This window comes from Papio anubis, chromosome 19 (genome assembly GCF_008728515.1).
Source record: "Papio anubis isolate 15944 chromosome 19, Panubis1.0, whole genome shotgun sequence".
NCBI classification, from domain to species: Eukaryota; Metazoa; Chordata; class Mammalia; order Primates; family Cercopithecidae; genus Papio; species Papio anubis.
The window spans coordinates 54,151,183-54,174,590 of record NC_044994.1 but is presented as its reverse complement, the minus strand read 5'-3'; the positions used below and the strand labels follow the sequence as shown (position 1 = coordinate 54,174,590).

At 39.7% G+C, this 23,408-nt stretch overlaps 1 protein-coding gene and 1 long non-coding RNA gene across 8 annotated transcripts in view; one reads left to right on the top strand and one right to left on the bottom strand.

The window, feature by feature from the left end:
* Positions 1-23,408, bottom strand: part of CDH20 (cadherin 20) — a 217,374-nt gene that overhangs the window by 11,468 nt on the left and 182,498 nt on the right. For 6 of the 7 annotated variants that reach the window (XM_003914440.5, XM_009192833.4, XM_009192829.4 and 3 more), the window contains 3 exons: positions 15,837-16,090; positions 7,434-7,570; positions 5,276-5,397 (listed from right to left, as the gene is read on the bottom strand). In XM_003914440.5, the coding sequence (XP_003914489.2) occupies positions 5,276-5,397; positions 7,434-7,570; positions 15,837-16,090 (513 nt within the window). The remainder of the gene's footprint in view (positions 1-5,275; positions 5,398-7,433; positions 7,571-15,836; positions 16,091-23,408) is intronic. The other variant, XM_009192835.4, reaches the window with a different exon arrangement.
* LOC116271488 overlaps positions 1-23,408 on the top strand; it is a 42,945-nt gene that overhangs the window by 9,967 nt on the left and 9,570 nt on the right. The window lies entirely within an intron of this gene.

The following is a 23,408-nucleotide window of genomic DNA, read 5'->3' as shown; positions in this document are numbered from 1 at the left end:
TGTGTGATCTGATTCTTCCAGTTCACTAGGCAAGAACTCAGGCTGTCACACTGGCCCTCTGTCCTTGTGATAAGGCACAGGGTCTGCTGAGCTAATACAGGCCATCTGCAGAAGGCATAGCTGAGAGACAGCACACTGTAACACACGCCCACTTGGGCTTCAGGAGTCCTAGACGCTGCTGTGGGGCTAGAGCCCAAAGCGCTCCCCATGGTTTCTGCACCTGCCCGTCTACATGCTCCCCCTAGGGGTTTGAGCAGCGGGGCACACTCCTGTCCTGCAAGGGGGGTAAGGGAACTCTCCCGTTCCATGTGAAACTTCCCTGCACAGTCTCTATGCCATCACACACCTCGGGATTTGATTTTGCTTTAGGGTTGGGCTTGAGTATGTTAGTAGGCATAGGATAAATGTTACCTAAATACTTCAGATGTTAGACATCAATATAACATATATTCTTCCACCATGGGCAGCCGTTTCTAGGCAGTCTAAAAAGTAAGAGACTTTGAGTCAAAGGGCTCGGGTGCCGCAAAGTCCTGCTTGACCCCATATTTTCTTCTCACCTCGTCTACTTAACCTCATCACTGACCCAATATTTCAGGGCTAAATTGCTGTCTTTGAGAAGCCCCTGTTTAAGAATGACCATGACCTGAAGAGAAGTGAGTGACACGTTGGCATTGGCCATGTCGGGTTAACAGAAAACAGACCTGAGGGAATGGGTCACAGGGAGTCACATTTTGTTGGCAGGAGGGAGAGCTAGCAAAGATAGCACAGGATCCCCAGAGTGGAAATGCAGAATAGACAGGAGTCAGAAGCAGAACTTGGGGGTGGGGAGAGCAGGAGGTCAGGTAGTTTCCTGTTGGATTCACTGGCCAAGTTTTGCCTTTTCCATAATGTTTTTCAAAGGAGTAAGTTGCGTGAAGTCTATGGAGACCATGATCTAAAAGCTGTTAAAGAAATCTGTGTGAAACAGACTACTGAAATGGGAGCTGGCAGGCTGAGGGGGATACAGGAGAGGCATTGAACGGCAGCCTCCTTCATATGTGTTTCCTCTCCTACCAAGCAACAGCACAGACTACTCCTACCCATCTTGGGCCCAGCCCCGTAGACTTGCCACTCCTGCTGTTTAAAAGCCAGCAATGCTTCTACCACCATAGGCACCAGGATGTCAAAGGTCGGTTTGAGGGCCCAGGTGGGCTTGCTTAGTTTGTGTTTCTTCATCTGTAAATTAGAGGAGGTAAAGCTACCCTCACAATATGCTGAAGATTAAATGACTGGGGGTGGTGGTTGGGGGAACTCCCATCAGGGGGCCTTTTGGACAGTGTTGCTCAGATCCCCCTTCAATGAAGGACTTTTCCCCTAGTTATCACCTACCAGTCCCTTTGGGGATTGCCGATTGCAGACAGCCACCTACCCACTCCTATGGTTTGGATATTTGACCCCACTGAATCTCATGTTGAAATCTGATCCCCATTGTTGGAGGTGGGGCCTGGTGGGAGGTGCTGGAGTCATCGTCTTGGTGCCGTCTTCCTCGTAATGAGTTGAGTTCTTACTCTATTTGTTCCTGTGATAGCTGGTTGTTAAAAAGAGCCTGGCACCTTCCCCTCCTGCCTTGCTTCCTCTCACCATGTGATCTGCACATGTCAGCTTCCTTCCCCCTTCCTCCAAGTGTGGAAGCAGCTTGAGGCCCTCCCTAGATGCACATGCTGGCACCATGCTTCTTGTACAGCCTGCAGAACCATGAGCCAAATGAACCTTTTTTCCTTATAAATTACCCAGCCTCAGGTAATCCTTTATAGCAGTACAAACTGACTAAGACGCCCACGGTCAGCACATCCTTCCAGGGCGACAGACATCCAGTGACTAATTAATGTGGTAGTATACAGGTCTGGCTATCCCATCTCAACTTGGGGAAACTCTAGTTCTGGAACTCTCTGAGAAGTCAGCTGAGGCAGTTAGTGAGTCTGCATGGCAGCTGGACTTCTTTTGCCCAGTCCTGCTTCCTTTGCTTCCCTCACACAGGTGCTGGCCCTAAGGGCCCTCCTTAATAAACACCTTATCCTGGAACTCCATCTCAGGGTATGCCTCCTGGAGACCCCAACTGTTGAACCTGAAAGTAGGGGGAATGGAGTTGCCAGGAAGGTAAGGGTCAGGAGAGTAATGGAGATCAGCTTGCCCACAGCCAATCCTCGTATCAGTGCTGCTCATACTCTAGGATTACCCTCCTGTCCTGTCCCTGCCTGGAGACAGAGCCGGCACTTTTCAGCTTGCTTGTAGCGCCAAACACATATAGAGGTAACATATTTCTTGAGGCATGTTACACATAGGTGATTCTACATAACTTGATAAACATAGTTGGGAAAGTCATTTCAGAATATCTGGCCTGCGTATTGTGAATATATTGTTGAGATTGGGGCCCGAGGCACAGAGCTGGTTGCTTACAGGGCTTCAAAGCACGAGTGAGTGAAGACACAAATCGCTAAGTCTGGATTGGGAGTGCATGTCCTGCTCTCCTGCTCTCTGTTCTCCCGGCAGGTCAGATTTCTTCCTCAGCCCCGCTTGTCATGCAGTATTCTGCTCAGCTGGTTTCATTCCGCCCTTGGCCATCACCAAGTATGTTATCTGATTTCTTTATGGGCTTCCTTCAAGGCTGCTTACCAAGAGGAAAGCATGTGTGTGGACTTGTCAGACGTGAAGCCGACGACAGTGTCCAACAAGTAAACACAAGGAGGACTGATTCTTTATAAACCAGATATATCTCTGAGCCGCATGCTTTTGAACAATCTTCAAAACATTTCCCACAGCCCAAATCAAAGGGTAAGATTTTCAGTATCTTGGCCTAAAGGTGACAGTGGGATAGACTGAATTTGAAGTGGCAGATCTGTACTTCAGATCACTATATAACAGACTATTAAAAGATGCATTTAGAAATGGGGACTATGTTTGTTTGACTACAGAAATAGGAGAGGTAGTTAAAATGTTCTTCACTTGTCAGAATGCAACCTCACCTACTCTGAAGCCCTTTAAAAGAGGGTGCTTTATTTTGGGGGGAAGGAGGTTTAATTTACTCTGCTGCTTATCACCCTCTTTGTATTATAGATTAAAATTAGCTTATTTTGTCATAACAAAATATTCATATAATTTTATAACATAAAAGTTTATATTACATATATAAATTTTATGACATAAAACAAAAATTATTAAAATAAAGACCCAAACCTCCTCACTTAAACTCAACTACCTTGGCACAGTAACTATTTTTGCATCTTCCCTTTCATTGTTTACTTGCAGTCATAATTTTACATGACTGCAAGCATGTATGTGTAGTTTGTATACCTCCCTTCTTATAATAACACGGATCATTTTTTGTGCTGTAAATTCTGCATCGTAACTTTTATTAGCTGTATAATATTTCAGGTCTTACTAGACTAGAAATTCACTAGATGTGAAAAGAGAATTATCCTAGACTTGTTGAGAAGAATTTTTTTTAGGAGAGCTATCGACCATTACACCAAATTTCAAGGATTGATAGATAAATCTAGATCAGAATCATGATGGAACATCTTTCTTCCCCTGAGGGATGTAAATCACTTTTTGCTTTGGCTGAGTATATGGTAAAGATGTGTTGAGTCCCTCTTTGGTGAGCTCAGGGAGCTAACATAAGTTTTGGTTATGCAGACCTAGTCTCTCTGTGCAAAAAGATGCTGGAGGTACTACTACGAGGGAGTGTGAGAAGTGAAGTGATATGGTTTGTCTGTGTCCCCACCCAAATCTCGTCTTGAATTGTAGCTCCCATAATTCCCACATGTTGTGGGAGGGACCTGATGGGAGATAATTGAATCATGGAGGCAGTTTCCCCCATACTGTGTTTGTGGTAGTGAGTAAGTCTCACAAGGTCTGATAGTTCTATAAGGGGTTTGCCTTTTCACGTGGCTCTTTGTCTTGCCTGCTGCCATGTAAGACATGCCTTTTGCCTTCCACCGTGATTGTGAGGCTTCCCCAGCCACATGGAACATAAATTACCCAGGCTTGGGTATGTCTTTATCAGCAGCATGAAAATGGACTAATACATGAAGGCAAAGTTAGATTACAGTCAGAGGCCTGAATTACCAATGCATGAGCCCCTGCCTTACCAATATGCACTTCCCCGGCTTTCATGTTAAAACCATTTCAGCCCATTTGATCTAGCACCAGCATCCACAGGACCACAGGATATTCTGAGATGGAGAAGGGGAGCAAATGAGGGCTGTTAGGGGATCTGTTGGGTTGCTGGGTCATAGGCAGGGGAGGAAAGCATTTTACAAAAGCAGGAACAGAATAGAGGAGATGGACAAATTATAGGACGGGCAACAGCCTGACACATGCATTGCTACATGGGCACTCCAAACGGAGTTCCAGATGTTTCTCAGTTATACCACTTAGAATGTGATCAACTAAATATTCAGTTAGGTGTAAGGGCATACTTTAAAAAATATATGAATATATCTGAAGATTATGGAGCTAGATTTCAAATAAGTAGATCTTTGTCCTTTTGGATTACTTTCCTCTCAAAACTTACCTGACATGAGCAGCACTAAGAAAATGGATGTTTTAATTGAGGGAGGAGAGAGGGTAGGTCATTCTAGGTGGCAGCATTCTGAGATAGGCCAGGCAGTCCCTAAATAAGGTACTTCTTGCCAGAAGTTAAGAAAGGGAGGTGGAAAGATATAGAAAATAAACTTGTCCTACTGTAGAATATTTGAGGAATTGGTACCACACTCGGGAAAAGAGCAGCTTCTTCCTCCTTTTCCTGGTCTTCTTGGTCCCTCACTTCCAGGCCCCAGAGCAGGTGTTACTGCCATTGGTGCTACACAGTTCCGTTTCCAGGTGGACACATACCTTATACAGCTGTCCTGTATGTCAAGCCACCCTCAAAGTGCTGTTTAGGCCATAAAAGATAATGTAGGTTCCAAATCGTTGTCTTTTTGTTTTTTTTAATTTTTTTAGAGACAGGGTCTCACGATGTTGCCCAGGCTGGTCTCAAACTCCTTGGCTCAAGCTATCTTCCTGCATTGGCCTCCAGAAATGCTGGGATTACAGGCATGAGCCACCACACCTAGCCTCAAATAGTTGTCTTAACAAATAAATGGTTGAAAACTGATATACGGAAATTGGGAACTCTGTTTTGTGAACTGTTCGTTTCTGGAGTCAAAATCGCTTTGATGGTGAATTTGGTTATCTGTAACAATTGTTTCTATATGTTAGGGGTTAAGCAGAGTGCACCACCTACAGGCTGCCTTACCTGTCCTGCCTTGGCGTTCTCACAGACGAAAGCTTCATAGAATCTGGGGAACTCCGGAGCATTGTCATTCACATCTAAGACTTTGATTGTGACAGGAACACTTCCAACCTGGGAGGGATTGTCTAAAGGGAACACAAGGAATACCAAATCTGAGAGATTAGTAATGCCAAAAGAAAAAGAAAAAACAGTAATTGTCTTTGCTAGAGGTAGGTATTTACCTGGTGAGTCTGGGTTTGAAAGAAGTGGATAAAGTACATGGAAATGGTAGCAAGAGCATAGGATCCGTGTGTCGCCTACTAAGAGTGTGGCCGGATATGAGAAGTTTGCGCAGAATAAGGTGTGTGTTGGTGACCATTTGCTATCAGCAGTATGAAGGGAAGGGTGAGAAAAAGGGAGCAAGTGTCACAAAACGAATCTTAAAAAGAGGTTTTCAATCTCCCATTTGGCTCAGACTTCAAGTTCTGGAATTAAAGGCAGGTCAGTTCTATATTCTGGACTTTAAAAGAGTCCATTGCCAATCGGATGCATACTGTGTGGCACTGCTTGGCTTTATTCCTGTGGAATCATCAGTTCTTTGAATTACATTTCCAAAGGTTTATTTCCAGTTATTCGCTGGAATAAAGATAACACTGCACATTTATTTCTGCTTAGGGACTAACAGGATATTATAGGATCAAACACACACCAAATCCATATCTTTGGCTGGGGTCATAGTCTCTCATGGGAAACTGTGTCTTTGTGATCTGTGTCTTTTGCTTGGCACTGCCATGCAGAGATAATTTCATAGATCTGGTAGTGCTCCTCCTGTCTTTTTCTGTTTTGGTCACCACCCCAAAACAGAAATTGCAAGACACAGAAATTATTCTTGGTTAATAACTTTACTAAATCCCAAAATGCATTGTTCTTCTGAATCATATTTTTCTTCCTTTCTTTCCCAAACATGTCTATGCTCTACTGTTTCCCCCCTAAATACTTCTATTGCTTGGTTACCAGAATGTGCTAGCAAAATTAAGATTTATTTCTTCATTATAACAGTGGTGTTTGTCTAAGGAATAATGAAAATTCCAGAAAAGCATAGATGAATCCATGAATATGATCCACAATCCTACCACCAGAGATATCTATTAGATATATGACATTATACAGTGTGGGTGTCCAAAATTGGAGTTACACACCTTCCCCTGATACACAAGTTATAGTTAAGCAAAATAGAAAAATTGAATTCAGAACATTAATATTTTAGGGTAAGGTTATCCTTTGTCATTGAATATGTTTTGAAAGCGTGGCTCTTGATGTCTGTATTATATTGTCATTTGACTATAGGTTGTACCAAAATTTATTGAATCTCCTATTATTAGACATGTAAGTAATTTCCATTTTCTCCCTATTTTAAAATAACATGGCAGTGGAAATTTTCACATATAAATCTTTGTTGATATCTGTCATTATTTCCTTAATATGATGACCAGCAGTAGAATTCCTGAAAGAGTGTTAATATTTTGGAGAATCTCAATACATATTGCCAAACTGCCCTCCTGAATGGCTGTTTATTATATAGCCAATAGGTTAGGGACTGTCATTTCTCTAAGCCTTTACTATCACCAGTATGAAAAAAAAGGAATGTAGTGGTATATAATCTTAATTTTTATTATTTATGTAATATATATTAATCTAGTTGTTATTAATCTTCCATGCCATTTATAAGTTTATTATGTTAATCAATTTGCTTTTTATTGTGAGATGTCTCAAATTCTTGTGGGCATGGATAGATATATGTTTGCATAATAAGAGTGATATGTTATAAATGCTTCCTTTCATACAGTAATATTTTATACTCTTTGTACATTCACAATCATATTAAAGATTGAAAGCCTGTTAGATTTCTCAGGAGTCTTCCCTTTTCCTCATAGCTACTTGGGATAAGAATGCTGTCTTTCACTGCTTTTCCATGTTTTGTTTGCTTTTATCTGTAGCACAGGACTAAGTATACAAGAGAGCCTCAAAAAAGTATTTGAACTGAATGCATTTACTTGCATAAAGCATGATTTACATTTCTTCCCTTAAAAGATATAATTTTGTTACAAGTTCTAGAAACTTCCACTTTCTATAACACCTACATTTTGTCACTGCATGGAGACCAATTTATTGTGCTACTTACTCATTTCCATAGCAAGGACAGTGATATTATGCCAAGAAAATTCTTCCCGGTCTAGGGGTCTTGCTGTCATTAGGGCACCTGTTGTAATGTCAACATAGAAAAATCTTCCAGAGTCACTGCTTCTATCAATGGAGTATCTGCAGAAACATGGATTATATACATCATTTACATTTGGATAAGCATATGACAGCATTCCACATAAGACAACTGAGTGCCTACCATATGAAGCATGGTTCTACCACTTCTGAGTTAATGGCTACTGGAAGACTGCATTCGTGGTTTTATTTGTTCAAAAACAAAAGTCATCTCCTCCTCCAATAAACAAAACAAATATTGCTTGAATTTTCTCATTCAAAAAATGAAATAAGCAGGGTGCCCACAGTCTTGGGGAAGTTTTAAGCTATTTAAATATGGTTTATGCTATGTAATGCTTGGAATTACCCCAATAATTTTGGGACATCCTGAGTATCAACTCCTGTATATATTTGTTTAAAAGGAATTGTATTCAAATGAGTTCTCAAATGCTAATCAGAAACTAGAAAAGGAGAAAGATTATAGTTTAGTGGTTCCAGTCCTTATAATTTGTATCAACTATTAAGAAGAAAAGCTTTGTACCACAACCTTCCTTAACATGCTAATGACCAACCTTCTGGCAAACACAATAATGGTAGTGTATTTACTAGCTGGAGATCCCTAAACTATGGTATGCTTTTAGCAGGATGGACCGGATCTGGCTAGGTTGTTTCCTGTAAATAAACCTAGAGTTTATGAATTTGTGGGGTACAGCCTGCCGGAAAATGTCATATAAGCTATGTAATTGATGTTGTATAACAAGCAAATGTTCCATCACAAAAATGGATCTTTGTGTTCAAGCAAGGCACTTTGTCTATTGCTCCTACCTTTCATGTTCAGTCTGGACCAACATGCATCTTTATGCAAAAAAAGGACATTTATGGGCTCCTGTGCCTGACAGTTTCAGAGCTCTCCAAGGGGAGAATGACTCATATTTTGCTGTTGTCTCTATCATTTCAGCCATTAGTTAACTAGGTCCTGGGTAAGATCTATATTTCCTGTTGAACCTGATTTGGCAATCCAATTCTGTTGTGTTATTTCACCTGTGTTATCTCGTCTGGTCTCCATCCTGGAAGATTCAACAAATACGGAGGGAGGCTTAGGCATGTGGATGTTAAAAACCCTCTATAAGGGATTTTGATATGTGGCCATGATTGAGAACCATCAATGAGAACCTTATGTAGTCCTTGGTAAAGGCTAAGTAATATTTATCATTTTTATTTTTTAATTCTTTTTTTGTTCTGAGGTGGAGTCTTGCTCTCTTGCCCAGGCTGGAGTGCAGTGGCATGATCTCAGCTCACTGTAGCCTCCACCTACTGGGTTCGAGGGATTCTCCTGCCTCAGCCTCCTGAGTAACTGGGATTACAGGTGCCTGCCACCATCCCCGGCTAATTTTTATATTTTTAGTAGAGACGGAGTTTTCCCACATTGGCCAGTCGGGTCTCAAACTCCTGACCTAAAGTGATCTGCCTGCCTCGGCCTCCCAAAGTGCTGGGATTACAGGTGTGAGCCACCATGTCAGGTCATTTTTATTTTTTTAATTGACAAGTAATAATTATATATATTTATGGGGTACAGTGTGGTATTTTGATACATGTATACATTGTAGAATGATCAAATCAGGCTAATTAACATGTCTATTACCTCACATATGTATTTATTTTTCGCAGTGATACCATTTAAAATCTTTTAGCTATTTTGAAATATACAATACATTATTATGAACTATAGTTACCATGCTGTGCAGTAGATCACAGGAACTTACTACCCCTTACTGTAGCATTGAACCTTTTGACTCTTTTCCCTGTTTACCCACCAGCCTCTGGCAATCACCACTGGGCTCTCTACTTCTATGAGTTTGACTTTCTTACATTCTATATATAACTGAGATCACGTGGTATTTGTCTTTCTGTGCTTGACTAATTTAGCATAATGTCATCTAGACTCATCCATGTTGCAAATGACAGAATTTCTTTCTTTTTTAAAGCTGAATTGAGTATTTAAGGCTGAAATGAATATTCTATTATGTATGTATACCACATTATTTTTACCCATTCATCTGTTGATGGGCACTGAGGTTGTTTCTGTATCTTGGCTATTGTGAATAATACTGCAGTGAATATGAAAGTGGAGACATTCTTTGACATACGAATTTCAGTTCCTTTGGATATATACCCAGAAATGGGATTGTTGGATCACATGGTAATTCTCTTTTTAGTTTTTTTGAGGAACCTCCATACTGTTTTCTAAAATGGCCGTACTAACATTCTCACCAACAGTGTGCAAGGGTTCCATTTTTTCTACACACCGCAGCCAACACTTATGTTTCGTGTTTTTGACAACAGACATTCTAACGTGTGAGGTGATATCTCATATTGTGGTTTTAATTAGCGTTTTCCTGATGATTAGTGATGTTGAGCATTTTTTCATGTATCTGTTGGTCATTTGTATGTCTTCTTTTGAGAAATGTCTGTTCAGGCATTTTGCACGTTTTTTAAACAGGGTCATTTGTCCTAATTTTGAAATAATATTACAAAGCTATAGTAACTAAAACAGCTGGAATTAAAACAGACCCATCAACCAACTAAATAGAGAGCTCAGAAATAAACTCATAGGTCTGCAGTCAATTAACTGATTTTTGACAAAGGTTCCAAGAACACATAATGGGGAAAGGACAGTCTCTCCAATAAAGTGTTGAAAAAACTAGATATCCACATGCAGAAGAATGGAAATGGACCCTTATCTGACCCCTTATACAGGAATCAACTTAAAATGGATTAAAGACTTAAATGTTAAGACCTGAAACCATCAAACTACTAGAAGAAACCTTATGGGAAAAGCTCCACAATGTTGGTCTGGGCAATGGTTTCTTGGATATGACCCCACAAGCACATACAAAAGCAAAAATAGACAAATGGGATTGTATCAAACTAAAAACCTGTGCACAACAAAGGAAACAATCAACAGAGTGAAGAGATAACCCACAGATTGGGAGAAAATATTCTTTTCATAGAATAAAGGGTTAATATCCGAAATATATAAATAACTCAATAACAAGAAAACAACCCTATTTTTAAAAGACCAGTAATTACAATAGCTGCCACTTGCTGAATATCAGAAACTTTACTATGTACTTAATATACAGCTTCTTTTAAAATTTTTCCAACATCTCTGGGAGGTAGTTATTATCTCAATCAACAGATAAGGAAACTGAGGCTTAAAGAAGTCACTTTTTTCTTCCTTTCTTTAGAAATGGGTTCTCTCCTTGTCACCCAGGCTGGAGTGGTGCAGTGGCATGACCAAAAACTGACTGCAGCCTCAAACTCCTCGACTCCAGTAATCCTTCCATCTCAGCCTCCTGAGTAGTTGGGACTAGAGGCAGGTCCCACCCCACCTGGATAATTAAAATATGTATTTTTGGATTTTAAAAGACAGAGTCTTGCTGTATTTCCCAGGCTGGCCTCAAACTCCTCAAACTCCTACCCTCAAGTGATTTTCCTGCCTCAGTCTTCCAAGTAGCTGGGATTATAGGAATGAGCCACTGCAACCAGCTGAAGACACTTTTATGCAATTACACAAGGAATAATTTGCAGGGTTTAAGACTTATAGCCATCCTTATGGAGTTATAACTATTGTGTTTGATTTGAAGCCATATATTCAAAGTTATTACTACTGTGTTCTTACAAATTATTTAAATAGGGACTGGGGAATTTATTGGGTTCAAAATTTGTTTTAAAGTTGCCAGCTATTGCAATCCATATCTAAACATTGTGGAGATGGAGAAGCAGCAATTTTGGAGGGAATAAACAGTTTCTTTACTATAGTGCATTGTTTTTCAGATGCAGGTTAGTGGATTGTGAAATCAGTTTGGTGGGTTATGATTAGCATAGAAAGAAAATGAAATAGAATAGAACATATGCATGCCAGACTATCACATGCAATACGGGTAAGTATTGATGTAAAGCTTTTGTTTTATATATGTGTGTGTGTGTGTGTATATATATATACACATATACATGTATACAGTTGTGCATATATATCTATTGGTAAAATGTATCAAATATAATGTATTTTTTTCTGCAGAGATTCAGGATGGCTATTTAGGAATTAGGAATTAAAGAGAAAGCTGATGAGTAAGGGCTAGAGAAATCGGAATCATTTATGCTATGACTCCCTAAGACTTAGGAAATTTAAGGAAGAAAATTAATGTTTCTCTCGGCCTGTGACCCTATTTAAGGAACATTCACTGTATGCCAGGCACTGCTCAGCACACACCACCTATATGGACTCATTTAATCTTTACAATAACACCACGAGGTAGGCACCATTATGGTCCTCATTTTACAGGTAAGAAGTGTGAGGAGTAGAGAGGTTAGGTCCGTTGACCGAGGTCACAGTGCTGGGAATCAAGCCCAGGCAGTCTGGCTGCAGGCTTCTACTCCCAGCCACCAGGCTTACTTACTGATACATGGTCTATAAGAGATTGTCTAAGGAAACAAGACTTTGTCTTTTAAAGGTAAGAGTGTGTATTAGTCAGTTCTCACACTGCTAATAAAGACATACCAAAGACAGGGTATTTAAAGGGAAAGAGGTTTATTTGACTCACGGTTCAGCATGGCTGGGAAGGCCTCAGCAAACTTATAATTGTAGTGGAAAGGGACGCAAACATGTCTGTTACATGGTGGTAGGAGAGAGAATGAGTGCAAGGGAAGGGGGAAGCCCCTTATAAAACCATCAGATCTCGTGAGAAATCACTATCATGAGAACAGCATGGGGGAAACTGCCCCCATGATTCAGTTATCTCTACCTGGTCCTGCCCTTGACACATGGGGATTATTACAATTCAAGGTGAGGTTTGGGGGGGGACACAGAGCTAAACCATATCAGAGTGACAGCGAATAGTTGCCTTTTTAATAAAGAAAAACACATGCTTCAGAGTTCCTTTAAAATTGACTTTTTAAGCATAAATTGTTATTTAACTTTAAAGTTTACTATTTTAAGAATTGAATTTTCTCTAAAATAAAAAAAAAATACAACTGAGTGGCTCATGACAGTCTTCTCTTTCAGCTCCTACACATGCAGAGAGCCAGCCATGTGGTCCTTGGAGCCATCTCCCTAATGGCAACTCTCCCGGTTGCAGGCATGATGCCGAGGGGAGAGGCAGCCTATGAGAAAACAGCTTTCTATACTCAGACCTACGGCACCGTAGCAAATGTCACAGATGGCATGGGAGAGGGAGTGATAGAAATAACTAACCCACAGGACCCCTGACAGCACTGCCGGGTGACACACCAGGAGCCTTCCTCAGAGAAGCCTCCCTCATCGAGGGTAATCCCTCTCCGATTTCCCCAAGGGGCCTGAATTGAGGGAATGATAGCCTTTATTTCCCTGAATGGGATGCTGGGTCAATTTTCAGGAGGCAGGAGAAAAATTAAAGGTGTAGATACAGATGGAAAATGAGGAAATTGGGACACACTCGTGAATTATGTAGGCGGTTTTCTTTTCTTAACCATTACATTCTAACCTCCTATGAGCTGAATCGGCATCATGCAGGTACAAAGCTACCCAGAGCCTGCAGTAGCTGGTGCTTTCTGGGCCCCCTGCTTGTTGCTTAGCTGAGGACATCCTCTGAATTTGGGAGCAATTTGGAGGTGGGGCGTCAGGAGCAGGCTGGCTAAATCCACACACATTCGAGGAAGGAACTGGGGGGCAGGCAGTTTCCACATCGGCAGAAGCCTCTTTCAGTTGCCAAATGGCTCAGTAGCCTGCTTGTCGGAAAGTCCTTGAGCATATATTAAAAATTCAGCAGATCCAAACATTGTCTTTTCATGTACGTGTCACTGAATCGGGAGATTTTGTTTTGGGGCTTATAAGTAAATGGGGACCAGCATGTATTCCTGAACACACCATCACCTTTCTAGAAAGGAGATTATAAAAGTCCTAATAATTTGTTAAATGGCCTTTTATCTGTAACATTTTAATTTCAGATGATGTGTTGATTTTTTGAATTATGTAATAGATATTTTCTCTTTAGGAATGTAAATCTCATTTATTCTTTATAATAAAAATGCAGATGATGAATTAGCCATGCAGCATATAACTATACACATTATTTTAAAAGAAAGTAACTTTAATTTGAAAAATAAAGATAAGAGCAGTTTGGTGAAAGATAACAGAAGAAAGGAATTCCCAAATGGGTTTTTAAATGAGAGCCAGAGAGTTAAGTTTTGGGTGCTTTTCTCTCTCGGAGTCTAGGACCCCCAGTGTTCTTCTTGGGTCCAGGGACCATTCTTTGTTTCCGTTGGATAGTACAAAGAGTCAGGAACCTCATACATAGCAATAGGAATTCCTCTCTTTCTTTGCAACCAAAATGCAGAGGGAGAATTTTCCTTAGATCTGATCATTGGAATTTCGTGTTGCCCCCTGTGCCTGAGCCATGTCTTGTTACCTCTGGCCTTGTGGCCTTGTTCTCACCAATTTTTATCTCAGGATCTGCAGTCCTGCTCCAGAACAGCCCAGTGGACCCTGCCCTGTGCCTCTGGCCTGTTCGCTCTTGCATTCATCCTGCCTGGGTTCTAGTGGAGTAGCCAGACACTCCAATATGAACCTCCCTGATGCTAACACATGTGCTGGCCAACTGTTAGTTTTCAATTGGCCATCATCTGAAGCAGCATTTTCTGTTAGTCAGACAAGATTTCTTCATTTTGTCTACCTCATTTTACTTCATGCCAGTAGTGAAAGTTTTATTCTTTAAAGTTTCTCTCATACAGTTTTTGTTACAGGAATAGATTAATTAGCCTATGGTGGATTAATACATACATAATTAATAAATTAGGATTAGAAGGTATATATTCTTGGCTTCTGCAAATACACATTTACAGTAGAATCTGTTTTGTTTTCATTGTGATTGCTTTGGGGATAATATGGTTGCACTAATCTCTCCCCATCCTAGTTTATATTTAAAAAGCTTCAGGTTGAAATATAACATCTTTAAAGTTGTTATGTAATACATTAGTTGCCTTTGAAAAAAATCAAATACCAGAATTCAGACAAAATCGTTTTTGCCATTTTAATGCCTGAACATGTAAAATGTTTACTGGTTGGTTAGAGGAAGTGATTTTGCCCTAGTACAGTTATTCTCTGGAGAAAGCCATTCCTGTTAAACTGCAGAAGCACGTTTTCATTAAATACAAAACAGCAGTAGGTGAGAGCAGTAGCCAGCTGACAGAAAAGGCATTTGATAAACTGCGGTATGTTTAAAATATGTTACCTGCACTATAGCCCCATATTCAATTTACTGTGTGGCTTTCAACAATTAATGTGACAGATGGCTTCCAGCAGCATTGGAATTCTGATCTTTTGTGTCAAACTTGATAAGTTTGGCAGCTGCTCTAGAAGGTTGTGGTGTCAGCCTGTCCATCAGCTATTTGTACTTTGGTTCCAGTTGATGAGAGATGGCCATGACTGTAAGAGTAGTTCTCATCTTCTTGAAAGGAAGCATCTTGGTTAGAATCTTTAATTCCAAAACGTGCTTTGGAGAGAGAGATATGTGGTATTGCCATACAAAGACCCATCTATCTGGCCAGTCTACAAGGCGTTGAAGTCACTAACAACAGTAGTAGTTTCTATGTCTGCTCTTTCTATAGTATGTGGAATATATATAGTATATATTATTTTCCCCAGTTTTAAAAAGTAAAACATGTCAAAGATTCATAAAAGGTGGAAGAATGCATAATGATTTCCTTTTTGTTTACCACTGAGTGTCAACGGATTTTAACATTTTGACATCTGTGTGTCTGATTATACTTTATCTGAATCACTAGTTCTCAACCTGGGGTGATTTTGCATCACTTCCCTGGACATTTGGCAATACCTGGGGACATTTTAGGTGGTTACAACTCAGAGAGTGCTACTGCATTTCGCGGGTAAAGGCCAGAGATGCTGCTAAACATGGTTCAGTGCACAGGAGAACCCTTCCACAACAACACAGAATTATCCACCCCCAAATGTCAACAGGACCATGATTGAGAACTAAAGGGTGCGTGTGTGTGTGTGTGTGTGTGTGTGTGTCTGAACCAATTGAAAGTGAGTTGTAGACATAATTACACTTTACTTCTAAATAACCTGACAAGGCCATGTTGTTTAAAGCAAAAAAAAAAAAAAAAAAAAAAAACAAAACAAACAAAAAAAAAACCCACAAAAAACTCAAAGAGAAGAGTCTCCAGAAATGGGTTAGAGAAGAAAGACACAAAGGGAAAAGTGCTAGAAAATTACATACAGGGGAAGGGAAGAGTCCAGTATATAAGGAAAAGGTGAAATCTGTTGGAAAACCTGATTGAGTTGTTGGTCACATCTGGGTCCTTGGCAGAAATGATCTGTATGGTTGTTCCAATCGCCACATCCTCAGGCACCTCCACAAAGTAGAAGCCAGGTTCAAACACGGGGGGCTCGTCCACGTCTTCCACACTGATGTGTACTGTTGTTGTATCCTGAAATGGGCCCAAGTTCAGAAAACGCATCTCTAGGTGAGGATTGGCTCCCTCCACCTTTAAGGTGTAGCTTTTCTTGCTTTCAAAACTCAGGGGCTGAAAAGTAATGACAGGAAAGTTGATTTGCCACTGAGGTTCAAGATTCAAAATATGTCAAGGTTCAAAAGGATGCCCAGTATTGATGGTCGGTGGGAAGATTCTCCAATTCATTAAGTGGGAAAAAGGTAAAGGGGAAAGAAGGAAAATCTTTGTCTTTTTCTGTAGTTCTTGGTCTTAATGTCAGTTTCAACACTTTGGGTAAAGAAGGTAAGATGTCAGTCACTGCAGATACAGTTAAGGAAGCCAGTTTGATAATAGCTTGCCCTATTATTCCGGGCAAACTTGGCTTTAACTTATCTACTCTTCAATCAGCCTGGTCTTTAGAGAGATCCTAAGAATGCCCTCAGTCGTGGGCCCAATTTGCCTGGGACTGTCTCAGTTATAAAATGAAGAGTTTCATTTCCTAGGACTCTATTCTGTTCCAGACAAACCAGGACAGTTGGTCACCTTATCTTTAGAGGTGCTTGCTCATTTGAAAAGACTTGACAACAATTAAGAGCAAGTTTGTTTTCCAAACACAAACTTCCGTATATATTCCATATATCTATTCTTTCTCTCTCTTCCTTTCTCTCTTTTCCTTCCTTCCTTCCTTCCTTTCTTTCTCTTTCTTTCTTTCTTCTAGAATATTCATGCAACTGAGGCCTAGGCTTTTGTTTTTTTCCTTAAAAAAATTATTCCTGAGTACAAACGCAATATTGATTATTTACAAGAAACTGTCACACAAGGTTCTGAGGTGCTGTGTCAGATCAATGTTTGTATATTTAGTTCATCATACACGATCCCTTTTATTGTTACTATTACTTTTTGAGATGGAGTCTCAGGCTAGAGTGCAATGGCGCGATCTCAGCTCACTGCAGCCTCCACTTACCAAGTTCAAGTGATTCTCCTGCCTCAGCCTCCCAAATAGCTGGGATTACAGGCATGTGCCACCATACCTTCCTAATTTTGTATTTTTAGTGGAGATGGGGTTTCGCCATGTTGGTCAGGCCAGTCTCGAACTCCTGACCTCAGATGATCCACCCTCAAGGTCAACCTTCCAAAGTGCTGGGTTTACAGACATGAGCCACCACACCTGACCAACAATCCCTTTTAAAATCCTTATTTGACCTTTTAGAGTTGAAGAACCCAAGACTCAGGAAGCTCAGAAGCCTGGCGTACGCTGATGTGGTTACAGCTCATCATCAAGGACTTTAATTTTGTCTATAAAATTCCATCGCATAAAATATAATTTTTTGGTTGTTCTCTTTTTTGGTTTATTCCTGTCTTCAGAATTTTTTTTTATAATTTTCAAAATAAATACAGTGCTCCAGGGCAGAGCATGAACTTAAAATGCCATTTCTGAAGAATAATCTATTTTTGTTTAAAGCTGATGAACATGTGTGTTTCAAGCAACAAGTATTTCAGAACATCAATATTTTTTAAAAATCTCGGAATGTTAAGTCCCACAAAATAACAGTGGATAGCAAAGCAGTTACTAGAACTTAAAAGTTGTATGTCAACTTTTAAGTAATAACTTACATTTTTCTAGCTAAACATCACTTTTTTTCATAAAATATGTTGAATGGCAGCACATTTCATGTTAGAGAGAGGCATGTACCCATTTAAACAACTGCTTTGCTTTTCAGAAAAAAATATCTCTAGGTGTTGCTTTAACTAGATTTGTTCTTTTCTTTCTTAAAAAAAAAATCAACTTTTTAGCCAGGAGCAGTGGTTCACGCCTGTAAGCCCAACATTGTAGGAAGCTGAGGTGGGAGGATCTCTTGAGGTTAGGATTTGGAGACCAGCCAAGACAACATAATGAGACCCACATCTCTACCAAAAATACAAAAAATTAGCTGGGCATGGGGGCATGTGTCTGTAATCCCAGCTATTTGGGAGGCAGAGGCAGGAGGATGGTTTGAGCTCAGTTTAGAGTGAGCTATCATGGCACCACTGCACTCTAGCCTGAGTGACGAAGAGACACCCTGTCTCAAAAAAATTACATTAAAAATGGATACTTAATAGATTTACGTATTTTCAGGGTACATGTAATAATACATTCATAATAATTGTTATTTTCAAATTTTAATAAGGTTTTTTTTTTGTTTTGTTACGGTTGCTGGGTTACTGCTTATTTACTATTTACTTAGTGCCAGACATAGTGCTTCTTGTTCCATGGGTCGCCAGCCATTTCCATCCAAACCAAGAAGCCCCATTCAAACCAAGAAGCCATCTCCACCAGCCAGCCTGCCTCCCTAGTTGTCATTGAAAAGGCAAGGTTTTCGCAAACAGGGAAATCTGCCAGTCAGATTAATGATATGTTTGAAGGACTATTTTACCAGTTCACTTAATGCTTGCTCCCTAAATTGAAACATTTTTCTTTCCTGATAAATTACATTTATACGCTCTTAAAATTCTTTATGTATTTGTAACACAGTTGTGGACAATGTTGTTCATGTTAGGTTTGAGCTAGGCAAAACTTGTTTTCCCTTTAATTTTAAATTGTTTTTCTAATTTTGTGTGAAATTTGTATGTTTTAAAAAATAAGATATTTACATACATTTATATATTTACATACATACATTAAAATTTCTTTTTTTAGTATAAAATTTGCAGGTTTTGAGTAGTGTATTGAGTCATGTGTCTACAGCAATAATCAAGCTGTAGAGCTGTTTCATCACCCCCGTGACTCTCACTCTGTGCCCCTTTGTAGTCAACCTCTCCCCTGCCACCCAGCCCCTGGCAAACACTGATTTATGTCCTGTTTTTATTGCAAGAATGTCATATAATGTCCTATAAATTACATTCAGTATGTAATCTTTTGAGTTAGGTTTCTTTCACTTAGCATTTGAGATTCATCCGTGTTGCATGAGTGAGGAGGGTTTTTTTTTTTTTTTTTTTTTTTTTTGAGACAGTCTCACTCTGTCACCCAGGCTGCAGTGCAGTGGCGTGATCTGGTCTCACTACAACCTCTGCCTCCCAGGTTCAAGCGATTCTCTTGCCTCAGCCTCCCAAGTAGCTGGGACTACAGGTGTGTGCCACCATGCCTGGCTAATTTTTGTATTTTTAGTGGAGGCAGAGTTTCACTATGTTGGCCAGGCTGGTCTTGAACTCTTGACCTCAGGTGATAGGTCCACCTCGGCCTTGGCCTCCCAAAGTGCTGGGGTTACTGGCGTGAGCCACTATGCCCGGTGAGTTTGTTCGTTTTTATTTCCAAGTAGTATTCTATTGTATGGATATACAACAGTTGATTTATCCATTCTTCACTAGAGATAACATTTGTGTTTTTTTCCAATTTCTGACAGTTATGAATAAACCTGCTATAAATATTTGCATACAGGGTTTTTGTGTGAGCATAAAATTTCATTCCACTGGGGTAAATACCCAGGAGTGGAGTTGTAGGATTGTAAATATATTTTTAACTTTATAAGAAACTTCCAGATGAATTTTCAGAAAGGCAGTACCAGTTTGAATTCCCACCAGGAGTGTATGAAAGCTCTAGTTTCTCCACATCTTTGTCAGCACTTGGTTTTGCCAGTTTAAAAATTTTTATGTATCCTAGTATGTGTAAAGTGTTATCTCATTGTGGTTCTGATTTGCACTTCCTTACTGCCTCATGATGCATCTTTCTATGTCTTCTTGAAGAGGTCTTTGTATATTCTTTATTCAAGTCCATTATCAGACATATGATTTGCAAATATTTTCTCCTAATCTGTGATTTGTCTTTTCATTCTCTTAACAGTGTCCTTTTAAAAAATTATTATTATACATTAAGTTCTGTGATACATGTGCAGAATGTGCAGGTTTGTTACATTTTGCCATGGTGGTTTGCTGCACCTATCAACCTGTTGTCTACATTAGGTATTTCTCCTAATGCTATCCCTCTCCTAGCCTCCCATCCCGCGACAGGCCCTGGTGTGTGATGTTCCCCTCCCTGGGTCCATGTGTTCTCATTGTTCACCTCCCACTTATAAGTGAGAACATGCAGTGTTTAGTTTTCTGTTCATATGTTAGCTTGCTGAGAATGATGGTTTCATCCATGTCCCTGAAAGGACATGAACACATCCTTTTTTATGGCTGCACAGTATTCCATATTGTGTATGTGCCATATTTTCTTTATCCAGTCTATCATTGTTGGGCATTTGGGTTGGTTCCAAATCTTTGCTATTGTGAACAGTGCTGCAATAAACATACGTGTGCATGTGTCTTTATAGTAGAATGATTTATAATCCTTTGGGTATATACCCAGTAGTGAGATTGCTGGGTCATATGGTAATTCTGGTTCTAGATCCTTGAAGAATCACCACACTGTCTTCCACAATGGTTGAACTAATTTACACTCCCACCAACAGTGTAAAAAAGCATTCCTATTTCTCCACATCCTTTCCAGCATCTATTGTTTCCTGACTTTTTTAATGATCGCCATTCTAACTGGCATAAGATGGTACCTTAATATGGTTTTGATTTGCATTTCTCTAATAACCAGTGATGATGAGCTTTTTTTCGTATGTCTGTTGGCTGCATAAATGTCTTCTTTTGAGAAGTGTCTGTTCATATCCTTCACCCACTTTTTGATGGGGTTGTTTTCTTTTCTTGTAAATTTGTTTAAGTTTCTTGTAGATTCTTGATATTAGATCTTTGTCAGATGGATAGATTGCAAAAATTTTCTCCCATTCTGTAGGTTGCCTGTTGACTGATGATTGTTTCTTTTGCTGTGCAGAAGCTCTTTAGTTTAATTCAATCCCATTTGTCAATTTTGGCTTTTGTTGCCATTGCATTTGGTGTTTTAGTCATGAAGTCTTTGCCCATGCCTATGTCCTGAATGGTATTGCCTAGGATTTCTTCTAGAGTTGTTATGGTTTTAGGTCTTATATTTAACTTTTTAATCCATCTTCAGTTAATGTTGTATAAGGTATAAGGAAGGGGTCCAGTATCAGTTTTCTGCCTATGGCTAGCCAGTTTTCCCAACACCATTTATTAAATAGGAAATCCTTTCCCCATTGATTGTTTTTGTCAGGTTTGTCAAAGATCAGTTGGTTGTAGATGTGTGGCATTATTTCTGAGGCTTCTGTTCTGTCCCATTGGTCTGTATTTTGGTACCAGCACCATGTTGTTTTGGATACTGTAGCCTTGTAGTGTAGTTTGAAGTCAGGTACTGTGATGCCTCCAGCTTTGTTCTTTTTGCTTAGGCTTGTTTTGGCTATATAGGCTCTTTTTTGATTCCATATGACATTTAAAGTAGTTTTTTCTAATTTTGTGAAGAAAGTCAATGGTAGCTTGATGGGGATAGCATTGAATCTGTAAGTTACTTTGGGCAGTATGGCCATTTTCACGATATTGATTCTTCCTATCCATGAGCATGGAATGTTTTTTCATTTGTTCGTGTCCTCTCATTTCCTTGAGCAGTGGTTTGCAGTTCTCTTTGAAGAGGTCCTTCACATCCCTTGTAAGTTGGATTCCTAGCTATTTTATTCTCTTTGTAGCGATTGTGAATGAGAGTTCACTCATGATTTGGCTCTCTGTTTTATCTATTATTGGTGTATAGGAATTCTTGTGATTTTTGCACATTGATTTTGTATCCTGAGACTTTGCTGAAGTTGCGTGTCAGCTTAAGGAGATTTTGGGCTGAGACGATGGGGCTTTCTAAATATACAATCATGTCATCTGCAAACAAGGACAGTTTGACTTCCTCTTTTCCTGTTCGAATACCCTTTATTTGTTCCTCTTGCCTGATTGCCCTGTCTAGAACTTCCAATATGTTGAGTAGGAGTGGTGAGAGAGGGCATCCTTGTCTTGGGCCAGTTTTCAAAGGCAATGCTTCCAGTTTTTGCCCATTCAGTTTGATATTGGCTGTGGGTTTGTCATAAATGACTCTTACTATTTTGAGATATGTTCCATCAATACCTAGCTTATTGAGAGTTTTTAGCATAAAGGGGTGTTGAATTTTGTTGAAGGCCTTTTCTGCATCTATTGAGATAGTCATGTGGTTTTCGTCATGGGTTCTGTTTATGTGATGGATTACATTTCTTGATTTGTGTATGTTGAACCAGCCTTGCATCCCAGGGATGAAGCCAACTTGATTGTGGTGGATAAGCTTTTTGATGTGCTGCTGGATTCGGTCTGCCAGTATTTTATTGAGGATTTTCACATCGATGTTCATCAGGGATATTGGCTGGAAATTTTCTTTTTTTGCTGTGTCTCTGCCAGGCTTTGGTATCGGGATGATCCTGACCTCATAAAATGAGTTAGGGTGGAGTTCCTCTTTTTCTACAGTTTGGAATAGTTTCGGAAGGAATGCTACCAGCTCCTCATTGTACCTCTGGTAGAATTCGGCTGTGAATCTATCTGGTTCTGGGGTTTTTTTGGTTGGTAGACTATTAATTACTGCCTCAATTTCAGAACTTGTTGTTGATCTATTCAGGGATTCGACTTCTTCCTGGTTTAGTCTTGGGAGGGTGTATATGTCCAGGAATTTATCAGTTTCTTCTAGATTTTCTATTTAATTTGCATAGTGGTGTGTATAGTGTTCTCTGATGGTAGTTTGTATTTCTGTGGGATCAGTGGTGATTTATCATTTTTTTATTGCGTCTATTTGATTCTTCTCTCTTTTCTTCTTTATTAGTCTTGCTAGCAGTCTGTCTATTTTGTTAATCTTTTCCAAAAACCAGCCCCTGGATTCACTGATTTTTTGAAGGATTTTCTATCTCCTTCAGTTCTGCTCTGATTTTAGTTACTTATTGTCTTCTGCTAGCTTTTGAATTTGTTTGCTCTTGCTTCTCTAGTTTTTTTTAATTGTCATGTTAGGGTGTTGATTTTAGATCTTTCTCACTTTCTCCTGTGGGCATTTAGTGCTATAAATTTCCCTCTAAACACTGTTTTAGCTGTATCCCAGAGATTCTGGTATGTTGTTCTGGTTTCAAAGAACTGTATTTATGCCTTAATTTTGTTATTTACCCAGTAGTCATTCAGGAGCAGATTGTTCAGTTTCCATGTAGTTGGGTGTGTGTTGAGTGAGTTTCTTAATCCTGAGTTCTAATTTGATTGCACTGTGGTCTGAGAGACTGTTTGTTATGATTTCCATTCTTTTGCATTTGCTGAGGAGTGTTTTACTTCCAGTTATGTGGTCAATTTTAGATTGTCGATGTGGTGCTGAGAAGAATGTATGTTCTGTTGATGTGGGGTGGAGAGTTCTGTAGATGTTTATTAGGTCTGCTTGGTCCAGAGCTGAGGTCAAGTCCTGAATATTCCTGTTAATTTTCTCTCTCGTTGATTTGTCTAATGTTGACTGGGTGTTAAAGTCTCCCCCTATTATTGTGTGGGAGTCTAAGTCTCTTTG